The sequence below is a fragment of the Tetrao urogallus genome, assembly GCF_951394365.1.
Source record: "Tetrao urogallus genome assembly, chromosome: 1".
NCBI lineage: Eukaryota > Metazoa > Chordata > Aves > Galliformes > Phasianidae > Tetrao > Tetrao urogallus.
In genome coordinates this window covers 28,049,187-28,065,679 of record NC_136813.1, presented here as the reverse complement: position 1 = coordinate 28,065,679, position 16,493 = coordinate 28,049,187, and the positions used below count along the sequence as shown (strand labels likewise).

Sequence of the window (16,493 nt, the reverse complement as noted above, 5' to 3'; positions counted from 1 at the left end):
GGACAGAATGAGGAAGGTAGAAGTGTGAGAACTCATGAAGACGGGTTACTGAATAAAGCAAGCAAAGCAGAACAGTGAGTTAATATACTGCTTGCCATCAGCAGGCAGGTGTTCAGCCACGTCCAGGCAAGCAAGGTTCATCATGTGTTTATTTGGAAGACAAATGCTATCACTCCTCCTTCTTTACCCCGGCTTTAATTGGTGAGCCTGATGCTGGATGGTATGGGACATACACTGCCATGCAGTTGTCATGTGTCAAGAACACTGATACTTACTGTGGCTGGAAACAGGCCTACAGCTAGTATTAATTTTTGCTGGCTTATTTCCACCGAGGTACCCAAGTAAATTGGGTGGCAAGCATAATGTGCATAAATTGCCTACCCTCTTACAGGCATCAAATTGTTTATAACTAGAAAGAGACTGTGTATGTGTTTTTTCTTCCTTTACAGTCTTTTTGCATCTGTGTGTCTGATGTTGGATTAGAGATTTGGTTACATCTCTGTCATAAACTGTGACTTGTTAAAATGGTTTAAAAAAAAAAATGTAATCCACAGTCCCAACCCATCTTCTTACTGACAAACATCACTACTGTATGACTGAAGGGTTTGTTTAGTTTAGTCTGGGGAAAAGGAGGCTGAGGGGGGACATTATTGCTCTCTTCCAATACCTGAAAGGTGCTTACAGCGAGAGCGGGTCTGATCTCTTCTCACTGGTGACAGAATGGGGGGGAAATGGCCTCAAGTTCAACCAGGGAAGGTTCAGGTTGGATACCAAGAAAACATTTCTTTACTGAAAGGGTTGTTAAGCACTGGAATAGGCTCCCCAGGTGGTTGAGTCCCTGAATGTGTTTGGATGTGGTGCTCAGGGGCAGTGAATTGTTAGAGTTAAGGTAGAATGGTCAGGCTGTGGTTGGGCTTGATGATCTTCAAGATCTTTACCCACCTTAGCGATCCTATGGTTTTCTTTTCCCTTAAGAAAACAAAGTTGTTTGATTTTTCTTTTTTAAAGCAGAAGATTGACAGAGATTGTAATAAATGTTAAAAGAACCATGGAAGCAGTTAAATGGAATGGGACTCTTGGTACAAAATTGACAGGTTTAGTGATTCCAGATTAATAGTTTGCTTGTGTTTTAAGGGTAGAGACAGTATGGACTATGCTTATTATTCTTCCTTTTTTTTTTTTTTTTTTTTTTTTTTTTTTTTTTTTTTTTTTTAAATCTAGGAGCAACCACCTGATCTTGGTTAGTTATTATAGTTGAATTCTTTGTTTATTTCAGGATTTTCTTTCTTGGAACTTCAATCTCTGGTAATGTCTCTGTTGATTCCTGCTTGGATTCGGTAGCTGAAGCATTTCTCAGCTTTATCTTTCAGATTTTTCAAATATACCTCCTTTCTAATAGTCACATAATTAGCTCATTGTTTAAGGGTGTGCAAAATAGAGTAAGTAAACTTTCATAGTACAGAGCAGCTTTGTGTTGGTAAAATGTCACTGTTAAGTTTCAAGAATGGCTGTGGGGGGGAGTATGTGAATAATGCAAGTAAGGTTGATTAACCCCAGCATATGTGTGAGACGTACAGGCAGAAAAGGAAGTAATTAAATGAGAAATCTCTATTTCCCCTGTTGCTGTAAATTGGCATCAGATCGCTCGACCGTATGTTTGTCTACACGCCTTTGATGTGCCCTAAGATCAAATAACTTCTGTTAATTTCCTTGTTTGTAGGAGAATCTGTTACAGAATGTGACACAGTTCAAGTGTAAAGATGAATTAAAAATGAGCGTATCTGTATTTTAGTCCGTCAGATATGAAAAATAACCATCTTCATAGTGTGGGCAGGTGAGTTTCTTCTCAGAAATCAGTTATGTTCCAGCTTCTACAAAGTGGGAAATATGAGGTAACCCTTCTTTGAATAGTCACCAAGGCAGATAATGCAGAACATAAATGATAACCTCTCTTTACAGCTTGAGGAAAAATAGTAATAGGCTTTACAGCTGAGAATGAAATGAAAATCTGTGGCATTGTATTCAGCTTGTTCTTTCTGGTAGCATTCTGTCTGTGGGCTGGAAAGGTTGTAGACCACTAGGTCGGATCTTTGCTGTGTGTGAGTGCATCATTGGGAATTCCCCAGTGGAAAGTGTTAGTTTCCAAAGGAAACAACCCGAAGAAATGAGATCTCTATGGCTGAGACGAGATGCTTAACAGAAGGCAACAGAGTGTATCCTTGCAGGGATCTACTACCATCCTTAGGATAGAATGTAATGCGTGTTTTTACTTGATCTTTCCCTCTTCCCTGCAGTAAGCGGCTTGTCTGTAATGGGTTGTGTGTTTGCATACAGTTTACAGCTTTTGAACTTTTCTTTTGAACTTAGTGAAAGCTGTGGTCATTCTTCTTTTAGGAAAGAGCTTCTTAATTCATGTGAGTGTTATTCATTTGAGAAGACTGTAAGGTACCTGAAAGTCCCTTTAGGTAAACTGTGTGGGCAAACTATGATTTCAGTGTTCTGTGCTAATAACTGAAGTGCCCTTGATGGCTGAAGCAAATGTGGAGGACTTTTCAGGATCAAGTTATCCTTTTTGTTTCTGTAGAGGAATCAGGGAAGATCCGGCTTCTGTAGCAGTTGCCTGTTCACTATTAAATTTTCTTATATGTGCCATTGCTAACAGTTTAGGCAGACAACTAAGATATTTTGGTACAATAAAGGTGATCAGCTGGCCAGTGTGTAATTTGAACACTTACTCAAGTACTCTCCATGAACCAACCTACTTTGAAGGCTGAAAACAACAGAGAGCAAGTTTCTAGTATTTGAACTGAGAGAATATTTCCTATTACTGCTACTGTTAGAGAAAACCCTTGAAGGTTTAGTCCAACTGATGCTAATTAGAACAAAACTGCAATCCAATGATGCTTCTCAGGTCTGGCAGGAGTGTGAAAGTTAATGGTTTGTATTTTCTCTGTGGTGTAGAAGGCATGGGAGAGGGAGAAACGCTTCATGGTGTGTGAACAGAGTTTCATATCACATATTAAAGATTCTGGTGATGAAAGGTGTTTGCTTTCCAGTATTTTTTTCTATCTCAATATATAGGTGTTTGGCTTCCAAAACTCTTAATACCTCCATAGTGTTCTGCAGGAAGAATTGCAGTGGTTTTCAGTGTGTTTTTAGGGAGCTCCACAACCTTCCACACTAGGCTGTTCTTTCTTTTTTTTTTTATGGAAACAAGGGTGTGTCAAGAGCCTTATTTTCTGCTAGCCTTAACCCCAAACTGCTGTTGTCCTAGGAATAGATGGCGGCTGAAGGAGAAAACGTAAATGATTTATGTCACCACCTAAAGCTAGGCAGTAGGACGGAGCTATAGAAGCAAACTGCTGCATTAGCATCCCCTTTCTTTGTCCAGGCTTGTGATGTTCTGTTGAGCATGTTACTTGCAGGGACCTTTCCTTTGTCTCTGAGGAGCTGGAGTGTGCTTGAGTTAACCATGAGAATGTTTCCATGTAACCATTAGTGAGTTAGCACTTCCCTTATTCTCTCTCCTCTTGCTCACCCTTGAAGTTCGCTCAGTTGTAGCTTCGGAGAGATGGTTTACGACTTTGGGTTGCTTCAGGATAGTTAGAGCCCTACTTGAGAATAAATGTGGGTTGCACATTGTTTACACCAGCAATGAATAGACTATTGGAAGGTTACATTGCACTCTGGAAAAGTAAACCGCATATTCTCTAATGGAGTGGGAAATGAAATATAGCAGAACAAGTGAAGGTCTCTGGGGAGGGGCGAAGTTGTATGCAAGGTCTTTATCAAGTGCATCATTTCATGCTACTTCTGGCTTCCCTAGGCTTAGTACTGCTTTGGCTGCAACTGCAGACAGATGAGAGAGGTTTTTGTGTTACACCTGAAAGAAGACTGGAGGAGGCACTTGTTTTTGCGTAGGCTTGCCTTGCTATTTCTGTGCTTTCCATTCCTTACCGATAGTCTGGGCAGCGCTGCTGCAAGGGTTGGCCGGGTCTGTGAGGGCGGGACTCCCTCTTGTGGTAACATCTCCACCAGGCTTTGCACTGTGCTGCTCTCGGCGTTGCTTTCCTACAGCCTCCCTCAGTTCTCTCTCCGAATTCCTGCATTAAGACCCCTTCTGAAAACTGTGGCCAATGTATGACTGCTATGGCAGTTGGCAGTAATGCATAGAATTCGTGGAGCTCCACAAACTAACGCTTAGGTTTTGTGTGTGAAACAGCAGTGTCACTTCATAATCTGTTCAGAGTATTTTCCACCAGAGTGCATTGGACACAAGGCTTGGCGGAGGTCTTTGCACTCACTTTGTTGTGTGTATAGCATCTCTGGCAGTAGAAGTGGCTGGTGACAGTAGGAGCTGGTGCATCTCCAGGGCATTACTTAGTGACACTGCCAGCTAGGAATGGGAAGTAGTGGGGATAAGATGTGCTGCTCCGCTCAATAACACCAAGTTTTAGAGTGTATCTCAGAAGCCTGCAACATCTTATAGTCATGCTGCAATGTTTTCACAGTTAACATATAGCATTTGTCTACAGAATAATGCATTCTCCTGCCATTTAGGTGGAAAATAGGCACAGTTTTCTAATAATAGACCATTTGCCTTTGCCACAGCAAGTATGGGTGGGATGCCAACTTGCTGAAGGCCTAAAGTGCATTTAAGTACTGATTTCAGTTGTCTGAGATGCAGTACCATCAGTTTGTGACTTTAATTATCAGTGAAGGTACACTTGGCTCATATGGAAATGCAGGCCTCCTAAAAGACAGCTGAAAACATGGGAATGGTAAAAACGATAAAGCTCCATATGGTTGTATTGTGTGTTATATATGCCTTTTTAAAATGCATTTCCCAGTGTTTTTTCTTGCATAACTTTCCTCTGAAGTTGGAGTTGAGTTTACTGTGTTGGTTTTTTTTTTAAAGCTCATGCAATGTATTACTTAAATTCTTTGTCAATTTTTTTTTTTTTTTTTTTTTTTTGTCAGTCCAATTCAGACATCTCATTCGAATACCTTGAATGGCATCATAGTACAAATGCAAATACCTGCTTCAAAATAATTCCTGTTGTTTGTTTGGTAAGAGCTGAAGACTATAAAAAAAGGAACTTGGTGGGCTCTAGTAAAGGTTGTTTGGGTGATTTTTTTTTAATTTTTTTTTTTTTTTACCATTCAATTTCTCAATTTTAAAACTCCATATCTAAGTGTCTTCTTCTATTTCAAATATATGTCTATTATTTTTTTCGTGCTCAGTTGTGGACAGATTCTCAATTCCAGCTTGGACCTTTGGAAGGTTTTTTTTTTTTTTTTTTAATAAATACAATTTTATAATGTATTTTTCTATAATCTGAACATTTTAAATCACTGCTTTTTAAGAAACTGCATTCTTTAAAAAACTAAGCAAAGATTTGTGACGTAGAAGTGCATGGGCATATTTATTTAATGGATGACTGGCCTTATAGCTCTGTCTGATCTACAAGCTACTCAACAAATCAGTTGCAAAGATTGTGGCCAGCAGTGGGATGTCACTGGGGCTCCAAGAACTGCAAGCTTATGTCCTGAGGGTGGGCTCAGCAATCTCTGCTCTGCTGACAGCCTGGAGCCCCATGTCCAGTCCCCAGACATGGCTTGGAGCCAGCTGTGAGTTGCTGCTTACTGGCCTCAAATTTTGCTTTTCATTGTTCGCTCCCAGCTGAGGAAGTGCTCATTTTGTGTAGTTCCTGTCCAGCTTCCAACATAGTAACATTTCTTTGTACAAAAGCAGTGTCGTTGCTCCAAAATTGGAGTGATTTTTTTTTTTAAAGATCACAAATCCGTTTGATATTTTTCTTAGCTGATTTGCTTATTTTTTTGTGTTCCATTCTTTTATTTGAGAGCTTTACAAACTTGTTTTTGGCAGGAAGAGATGAAATAAAGCCAAATGGTGTTTGAAATAAAATACTGAATGAATAGTGTATTCCATGTAAAACACACAAAGCTTGCTCTGGTGCCCTTACCACTGCTGGGCTGTTTGTGTTTGTGTTGCCTGTTCCATACTGGAATAACAGGAAGTAGTCACCTCGAGTTAAACCCATGTGTAGTTTTAGTGACCATTAATGTACCACAATGGATTCATTACTTTGAGGATTAGAAGCTGGAATCAGCTTAGTCAAAACTCCTTTAAAGTCTCCTAAGTCCTATTTGTCTGTTTCTTTCCATTTCTGTAGCAAAAGCAAGTCTCTGCAATAATGGCATTATTTTTAGTTGCCCTGAGGTGGTTTTTTAATTAATGAAGCAAGGGTGTTGTGCAGCTTCATGATTTGGAAATATGCAGTTGAAAAAAAAAATACAGTAAAAAAAATCAAAAACACAGATTTGCCAACTACTTCTGTATTTTAAAAATGTTTTCAATAACTGTTGTATAACAGTTTCTGCATTCTTCTCTTTCCTGGAGTTAATGAACTCAATAAAACATTTTCAAAAACTTTCTGAAAATGTTTTGATTGCGACAGAAAGAAAATGCAAACACTGTTTTTTCTCATACAGTTCCAAGGACTGTGCAGTTTTGTTCAGGCTCAGCAATGACAAATCGTTTGTATTATAATTTAAATCTTAAGTATCAGAATATACCTGAAATATGTTAAGGCTAGCTGTCAGGTGCAATACTTAGAGAATCATAGAATCACAGAATGGCCTGGGTTGAAAAGGACCACAATGCTCATCCAGTTTCAACCCCCTGCTATGTGCAGGGTCACCAACCAGCAGACCAGGCTGCCCAGAGCCACATCCAGCCTGGCCTTGAATGCCTCCAGGGATGGGGCATCCACAGCCTCCTTGGGCAACCTGTTCCAGTGCATCACCACCCTCTGAGTGAAAAACTTCCTCCTAATATCTAACCAAATCTCCCATCTCAGCTTAAGACCATTCTTAGACATAAAGAAGAACTTTTTCTCTCAGAGAATGGTCAGGCACTGGAATGGCTGCCCAGGGAGGTTGTGGAGTCGCCGTCCCTGGCAGTGTTCAAGAGGCGCCTGGATGAGGAGCTGTGAGATTTGGTTTAGTGCTTGTGGTAGCAGTGGTGATGGGAGGATGGTTGGACCAGATGATCTTGCAGGTCCTTTCCAACCTTGTGCTTCTATGATTCTGTGATTCCCCCTTGACCTATTACTATCCAAAAGAATCAGAAGTACCTTGGTGTAAGTAACATCAAACTAATTATGTAACTTCCAGAAGTTTGTGTAAATGTATACATATGTTAATGCTGAGATACAGTATCGAGTTTATTTGCAGAATGTTTCTTTTACTTTTCAGCATTGAAAAGATGTGCTTTTCTTCTTGGAATTTTTAAAGGCACCTAGAAGCTGCCAGGCTTTCTTCTCACCTGTATCATGTACAGAGGCTCCATTTTTGATTGAATAAAGCTAACCGAGTATTAAGTAAGAGTAATAAATAAAACATACAGCTTTTCACAGAGTCGGAGTCGTAGGGCTTGGAAATGACCTCTGGAAATCAGAGAATCCAGCCCCATGTTTCCTACAGTAAGTTCCACAGGAAATCACACAGGCAGGTTTTGCATCTCTCCAGAGGAGACTCCACAACCTCTCCACCTTACTCAGCAGATACAATTCTTTTCTTATTATTGTTTAGGAAGCAACAGGAGATATAATACTGTTGAAATGAACTAAAACCTGTGATAACTTGACAATAATAAATAATGGACTTCCTCTGTTGTAAGTTAATTGAATTCCTTTGTTGTATACACATTGTGTTCAACACCCCAGTGTCCTGAGGGATAACAGGGAGGATTTTGTTTGCTATCATCTGTGGGTATTTTGTTTTGTCCTTCTTCACATTAACAGTCTTGAAGCCCTTGAGAACAAAGGATAGCATTAAGAACAATTTTTAAAATGTAAAAATTGTAATAAAAATAATAATACTGTGCTCTTTAATGTCTGTCAGAGGAACAGGATCAATCTAGATACTCTCCCATTTCTTGGAAGTCCAAGAGTTTTTCTGGGATATGGGAAAAGTAGTGTCAACAGATCATTTTATCTGATGTGAAAGGAAATGAGAACAGAATTGAAGCTGGGGCCTGGATAGTAGGCTGCAGCTTTAGTAGCACAGAGAGAAGTAACACTGTTGTGTTCCCAGTCTTAGCTGCGTGTATTACTTCCAGAGGATCAAAGCAAAGGTGAGAGGCCACTCCTCGCGTACCACCCAGATCCCTGGAGGTACTCTTCAGCCTAGGGCTGAGTTCCAGTTTACTCTTCAGAACCACCCTGCTCCATCCCTGCTCTGGATGAAATGATAGCAATGGTGTGGGGATGTCACTACAGAAAGTGTGGCTTAAAAAAGGGGAAGATTTTCTTTGAGACCAGATTGTACAGTAGGAAGATCTGTTGCACAATTCTTAGTCATAACATGTCAATCTTCTGTTGTTAGCTGTATTTATTATCAGCTATTATGGCAGCAGGGTAGGGAACCTGCGTTCAGTTTTTTTTTTGGAATGCCATGCTACATGGCAAACGGACAACACGAGAGGATTAAGCACTGAAACAGGATCACTGAAGACCTTTCTTCCACTTTAAAGAAAGGATGGCATTCACAGATTTCCTATCTCTTTGATTGCAGCAGCGAAGGAAAGTAGAAACAGAGGTAATGCTGCATGTAACCACCATCAAAGTCTCCTAAGACAAAGCAGAGCATTTCAAGCATTGCTGTTGTATAGGAACTTACGGGTGAATAATTTTGACAGAGGTGCTCGATTCATCCATTTACCATTTGAGTTAGCAGGACCGCTCTCCCTTTATGCACTTGTTGGCCATTGCTGTTATCTTGGTCAAGTTTGGAGTAGTGAGACAGGTTATTGATGGAAGTGAAGCAAAGTGGAGGCTGACAGGGGGAATGAAGAGTGATGAATTGCAGCTTGTGTTGCAGGAAATAGGAACAACGCCAAAAGTGGTAAGACTTTCCTAGTGGCAATAGTTTTGAGCTGAAATTGTACCTTTGTACAGCAAACTGAGCCCAACATGGCAAAATTATTAAGAAGATTTTCAAGCTTCTGCCAGTTTGTTCACAAAAGCAAAATTATTTTTATGATCCTGAAAAGATGAGATGCTCTAGAGGTGTGTCTGCTAAACTTTGGATCCTTCACCTTCTTGCAGTTAAAGAAAGTAAGCTTCAGAAGAAGCACTGAAGGAGCAGGGAGGAAGCTTGAGCTAGTGGCAAGATACGAGGGGATCAACAAGATCCATTTTCCTTGTATATCCTTCCTATCAGACATCTTTTGTTGTTGTTGTTGTTTGTTTGTTTGCTTTGCTCAGGCATATTCCTGTTCCTTCCACTTAAAGAGATGATCATTCTTCAGATCGCGTTATCAGTCTGGTTGTATGAGTGACTTTTGTGTTGTTTCTGATGATAGAACGTGGTTGTTCTTGCAAATCTGTGTATCAGTCTCGAGACATAATATTTGAGCTTTGGAGTATTTACTGGGTTGTGTTTCAAGCATTTTCTCAGCATATTGAATCCTGCAAATAATTACTTTTTATTAGACCAAATAAATTTTAATTGAATGTTTACTCTTTTATATACACTCTGTTCCATTTCAAAGTTCTAAAGGTTAGGGCTAGTTTTATTTTGTTTAATAAAATATTGGCTTTATTTGTTGTCTGGCTTTAGGATTATATTTATTTCCTTATATTAATAAATAAGCATAGTTTTTCAATATGTGTATTTCTGATGATTAAAAAAATGTGTTTTCTCTCTTTCTTTTTTCAGATCTATCAAAGAATAGATTAACAGAGATTCCTACAGAGTTGTGCCATTTTGTGTCACTGGAAACACTAAATCTATACCACAACTGTATTAAAATTATTCCAGATGCCATAGTGAACTTACGAATGCTAACTTACTTAAATTTGAGGTAAGTTTGTCTACTATGTTTTCTGTTTAATTGCAAATGTGTCAGGAGTTTTTGTCTGTAATTTGTATTCTTGGCACAGTTGACTACATTTTTCTTTTCATTGCAAACTGTAATGCAAAAAAAGTCATTGCTTGTAGATGCAGCTCTCTATATGAAGACATTGTAAAGGCTAAAATGAAAAACTTAGTTATTTAAGGATGGACTAAGTAACATGCATCCTTTCGCTTATTCTTTGAACAAATTGAGAATGCTAATTAAAACAGCATGGCTGGATTCTTTTCATTCCCACTTAATAATAAATTTTGTGAAGTTAGGTGTGCTTATTGTAGGGACAGAGGATCAATGCTTTCCTCAAGGGAGATGGACAGGAAAAGTGTGATTATTATCACTAATATCCTCCTCTTATGACACACTTGTAATTGCTACCTTTTTTAGGAAGAAGTGACAGAGGATTAGACACCTCTGTCTCTCTTCCAGGAAAACTGTTTATGAGTAGTAATTAATATTGAGAATGTCTATTGGTTAAAGTGCAACTGAATGTTTTTTTTTTTTTTTTTTTTGCTTTTGAGAGGATATATGTCAGCACTTTTTCATCTGGGACAAGGCACGGAGGTATATTTGCAGTTGAGTATATGTAGAAACTGTAATGATGAAGGTATAATAATATGGGATTTAAGAATGAGGTTCATGTACCATGGAATTCTAATTTTGGTTTTAAAAACTGCAACAGAATAATGTGTCCTGAGTACATAGAATCACAGAATCACTCAGGTTGGAAAAGACCTTAAAGATCATTCAGTCCAACCACGACCTAACCATACTATCCTACACATACTACCCTGCTACATGCACATACGTCAAGTGTAGGACTTGTAGATTTGAAGTGGTGTTACAGTTAGATCTGCATAAAGAAATTAAGATGGGATGAAATCAAATTTGCATAGAACATCTTCATAAATTTATGAGTTAGAATGAATTATCTCAGTGCAGTGATGGAATGTGAGTCATCGCAAACCCAGAATACTCAAAAGTTGCTATCAGATATATCACATTAAGGTTGGGCATTCTAAACAAATGGAAAATTTACAGGTTTTACTAATTTAGGATATTTCCCTCAGCTTAAAATCTCCTGAAATAATTTTATCTTTGCTTGGATATGACCTTCCTCAATACAAGTTGAACACAGCAAGCAATCTGTAGAAGAGAGATTGATTTTGTAGCCATGTTCCTTCCTGGCAAGAAAAAGGCAGCCAATCTAAAATGAGTATTTTTGTGTCTCGTACCAGGAAAGCCCAGATGTTAAACTGAGTTAGAAAGTAATGCCAAGAGATGAGTGGTATCCACAAAAGCACCAAAACTATATATGAGTTTTATTTAAGGAAATTGTTTTTAAGCAATGTGCTTGGCAGAGGTGTCTCACTGGCGTTCAGGAAAGCCTCTGCGTGATTTGGAGCTGATCTTGTTTTGCTAGGCTCTAATTTGAATAAAGAAATATATGGCATGACAAGTAATACTTTTTCTTAGAGATTAGGTCCTATATTCTCCTTGTTAGAGAATGCTGTTCCTCATACTCTCCTGTGAGTCCCAAAACATCGCTGATGAAAAAGCTCCCTATGAAAGTCTTATTTTTGTTGTATGACTTAATCAACATCTGGGAGTAATCATCTGAAATGTTTTCCCATGCAGTTAAAATAAATTCATTTTTAATATCACAGAATCATAGAAATGCAGGGGTTGGAAGTGACCTCAAGAAATCATAGAGTCTGACCTCCTGCTAAAGCAGGTACTCTACAATAGGTCACACAGGTAGGCATCCATACATTTCTTGAATATCTCCATAGAAGGCGGTTCTACAACCTCTCTGGGCAACTTATTTCAGTGCTCTGTCACCTTTACCATGAAGAAGTTCTTTTGCACCATAAGACAGAACTGTCTTGTAGTGTAAGATTGTTGCAATCTACCCTATTTTTTTTGTTTGTTTTTTTCAAATGATGAAGGAAAATATTTTGAAGTATGTTGTCTATAGGTTACAGGGCTGGGAAACAGGTGTTTTTACTTGCTCTTTTAACACTTCAATGAACTTTGTGAGATACTAAAGATGTATGTTTTCTTTGTTCTTTGGTTGTCACGTTTTCAAGATGAAAAATAAAGTTGTTCCCAATAGAGTGAAATGTTTGTTAGGTAGTCAGAATACGGTGTTATGTAATAGCAATTTTTATGAATTGATGCTAAATTGAATTGTTGCCTGGCTGCCTTCTATCAAATTAAGAGAGGAATAATGTTGTGGCTTATATTCATTAACCAGTGAACAGGAAGCAGATCAGGAGCAAAAAGGATGCATTTAAAAAGAGTATATTTTTTTTCTTCCAGACTTTGATTCCTTACAAAAATGTTCACCTCTAAGTTTGGGATGTCTATGAGGTTGGAGGAATAGCAACAAGTACAAAGTGATCTTCAACTATAAATGTACTATAAAAGGAATTGGGAAAATAGCCAGTTAATCTGGAATTCTTTTTTGTTCATTTTCAGTTTAACCAAAAGCCATATAGAATAGACTGTAGAGAAAACATAGGAATATTGAAATACCTGCTAAGTACTGCCTCAACTGAGTTTCTGGTGTTCGTTAGGAGGGGAAGCAGCTATTCTAGATGAAAATCACTTTTAAATTGTTGTTAAAGTGATATATTTTTTTTTTCCCAGAGTGGTGATTCTCCACTGACTGTTTAGTCAGTAATTGCAGGTATTTATGATCTACAAATGTTTTCCTAAAGATTGCAATTCCAAAACTTGCATGTTATCTGCAGGAAGTCTGACCCATCAGAATGTAGGAGTCATACAACTAAAACTTCATGCAAGTGTGCAGTAGAATGCCATTGGTGTTCTTAATGGTTGTTTTCTTTCTTTGTTTTGTTGCAGTCGAAATCAACTTTCTTCTTTGCCAGCTTGCCTGTGTGGTCTTCCTCTGAAAGTCTTAATTGCAAGCAACAATAAGCTAGGTTCCCTTCCAGAAGAGATAGGTCAGCTAAAGCAGTTAATGGAACTGGTATGTTACTAATTTTGCTATTTTGTTTTTATTTGTATCTAACTAGAATCAATAAAATACTCTTTACAAAGATGTTGGAACAAATGCCTCCTATAATGCCATGTAATATAATTTGACTTCTGAAGTGTATTGAGTAGTAACAGTAATTCCCTTTTTTTGCTCTTCAGGACTATTCTAAGTAACATTGCTGCCTTTGTTCATTCAAAACTCTGCCTGTGTGTTTAATTTCTTTACCTGTTGTACTGAATACATGCTCTGGCACCTTGTTTTGCTGTGTTTCTGGTTCTGGCATCAGGTTCTGCAAAGCTGTACTGTCATCCAATACCACCTCTCTTCTTCCCTTCTCCCAGTGCTGTCTGCTTACCACGCTGCATTCTGCTAATGAAACTGATCTTAGCAGTCTGTTTGCATTTTGTTTCACTATTTTTGTCATGCAACTTTGCTCAAACATCTGTCTAAACAGATTTACAGGCTATATTCCTCTTGGTTTTTCAAAGCTGACTGGATGACTACTATTTCTGCATGCAGTAGTATTGCATCTACAATACATTGTCTAACAAATGAGAATCAGAAAGTGCAGAAATTATTTGATACATAACTTAAAATTTAATTAGTTATATATGGTTTCTAAAATTATGTGTATGAAATTATGTATATGAGTTCTTCCCTTTCCTCTTCCTTTTATCTACATCTTTTTATGTTGTATGCTTCCTGAACTCTCTCTGGCACATGTGTAATGCCTTGTGATTGTTTCTGTTCACCTCGACCTCTCAGTTGGAAAACAAACAATTTCTCATAAACAAACTGCCAGTTTATGCAGAGCAAAACAATGAAATGTGAACTTTCTCCCAGCTGCTGATATTACCATTGGCTGCACTTATCTTGTGCATCTTGTTGCTATCAGAAAGTACCTGCTTATCATATTGACATTTTTATAATAATAATTTCTCCACTGAATTCTTTTGAGCTAACCTTGCTTTAGGAGCCAGTGCTGGTCCTGAGTCCTCATGTGTGAAGCAACAACTATGGGGCTTTCTCCTTTCTTCCATTTTTTCCTGTACAACACTTTGTTGTATCAGGCTTATACTATTTATTGTAATGAATCTGGTTTGGGGAGGGAAGAAGTTACCTTTTATATCCAAGTTAAACACTGCCAGTTTTGTTCTATTACTGTTTACTGATTCTTAGTAAGTATTAATAATTTATCTAGCAGTTTGAAGTAATTTTCTGAAGGGATTTAATCAGGTTACTGAAATTGTTTTGATTGAATTACCTTCAAAAACATGTCAGGCTGTAGCATTGTTTCTATTGTGCTTAAAACAGGTTCAGTAAGAAATTATAGGTCCAGTCTTATTTATGGCTGAGCAGTACTAAACACATCCTAACTTAGGGCATAGAATGACTGGACAGAACTGTCAAACTGAAGGAGCGAGTAATAATTCTTGTTAGATTAGGCGTACTTCTGTTCAGATGCCCTCATTACTTAGGTTGGTTCTACCATGAGTACTTAGAACATTTCCAATGAAATAAGTTGCATTATTGAGCTCAAAATGACTGGGATGAAGCACTGAATTGAGAGCTGTATCTGGATAGTTATATTTACCATCATGCAGCTTAGATAATAAAGTGGTTGTTATTCTAGAACGAATAGAGGGGAAAAAAAAGATTAGATCATGCTGCAGTTGTTGTTGCATGAAATGTTCAGCTGTGTGAGAGCAATGCCAGCCTGAATAACATGCAGGTGACACTACCAGGCAGCTCCTTGGCAGGGCATGTTCTTGTTTTGGGACACACACAATACTGATGCTGGCCTGGCCCAAGGAATCAGTACCGAGAGGTGGCAGACACCAACTGCCTGCATTCGGTTCTTGGTTTACCAGCACTTTGGCAAGCATCAGATTTTCAGTGTTTTACAGCTTTTCCTAGGCTGCTTGCAGTAAATCTGAATGTGCATAGCAAATGGTTTTTCTTTTTCAGTCTAACTTTTGAAACAGGTTTTACGTCTGTGGTCACTCTAGAAAGGTAACAGCAGTTATGCTGCAGGTTAAGTCAGGTCTTCCCAAATAATTGTTTTCTTCCTTCTTATTTTTTATTACATTTTTATGTTTAGAAGCATTTAGTAGCTGGGACATTGAATGACTGGTACATTAAGTAATGTTAATTTTTACATTTTCTTTTAAATTGTAGGGTAGGGTTCTTCTGTGTAGTCTGATAGTTGTCTTAAAGGCATTGAGCTGCGTGCCACAGAAGTTGCTGTTAAATTTCAGGGAGCCTTACTTTTCTCTAATTGTGAGAAATTATCCATGTTGTCATGCTAGCAAATAACCAATGAGGACATAATGATGTTAATGCAAGAAGTCTGACCTTCAGCAAAGACTAGCCCTGTAACCTGAGTAGCAGTTTGGACTTGATTTAAACTGTCTGTGGGTGCCCATCAAGTGAAGTTCCAAACTGCTAATTGCCATATTTCTCCAAAAATGTAATTGGCTTGAAAAACACAGGCATTTGACTTTGGCAATAATGAAAGCAATATAACCAAAGTAATTGGAAAGCTTAAGGTAAACACTGTCACATATATACTCATAAAGTATAGTAAGTATAACTGGAAATAATATAATAGGTCTCTCTATTTATGCATAGTAATAAAAAAAATATATGTATCTGGTTAGATTAGTAGGATACAACTGTCTGCAGAGCTCTGGTGAGTACTGACATGGCTGTCATAAGAGATTAGTCTTTTTGTGGATGCTTTGAGGCTCCGCACTGTCAGACATTCCTTTTGCACTTCCTTTATAACTCTTTTTCCCTTACTTGTTCTGATGTGCATGTAAGTGTACTTGATCTAGAGTTTCTCTACCACAAGGTGACTTTGAATTTCAATTTTTTGCTCTAAAGATGAGTGTCTAATTATAAACTCACTTAAAGTTTGTAAATTGAAAATAGGACAGTAAAGCTTTAAAAATAAATGATCTGGGGACATTGCAATTAACAGCATCATAGTTTGGATAAAAGAAGCACTCGTTAACTGGTGTTTTTAATTTCCTTGTCTTAAAGCTAAAATTCCCTGACTCTGTTTTGACAAGGGAAGGAAATTTTGGCAACAGTGAAATGATGAGAAGAAACACATCTGATAAAAAGAATGACACTGCCAGATCAGATCTTGCTATTACTGTTGTTTTGCATTAACTAGTTTTTAGAATCAAAGGTACAGAGTTAATGTAATGCTTTTCACTAGTATTAAAGCAGCCATCTTCAAGGAGATGACTTGGAAGTCTGACTGACTTTGAGGAATTCTGTAGTTGAAGAGCTCCCATGTGCTGTACAAATCCATTGTATGAAACAATCAAGAATGGCCATGAACCCTCTGAAAGGGGTATATAAGGATTTTACCCTTAATCTGTTGGGGAAAACTTGGCATTACACCCCACTTGGCTCTCATATGATACAGGGCTTTCTCTATTTTCTATTCAGAAAGTAACGTGACTGACAGATTACCTGGCATTTAGCCACAGGTTTCAATGCCCTTCTGATTCCATACTGAGTTTAGACAGTTTGGCA

The 16,493-nt window shown here is 38.1% G+C and overlaps 1 protein-coding gene across 1 annotated transcript in view; it reads left to right on the top strand.

Annotated features, from left to right (window-relative positions):
* The window catches only part of LRCH1 (leucine rich repeats and calponin homology domain containing 1), a gene marked incomplete at both ends in the record, with an annotated part of 106,469 nt that overhangs the window by 44,998 nt on the left and 44,978 nt on the right, over nt 1–16,493 (top strand). Inside the window, 2 exons of the mRNA XM_079538530.1 lie at nt 9,748–9,892; nt 12,809–12,935. Of these exons, the coding sequence (XP_079394656.1) occupies nt 9,748–9,892; nt 12,809–12,935 (272 nt within the window). The remainder of the gene's footprint in view (nt 1–9,747; nt 9,893–12,808; nt 12,936–16,493) is intronic.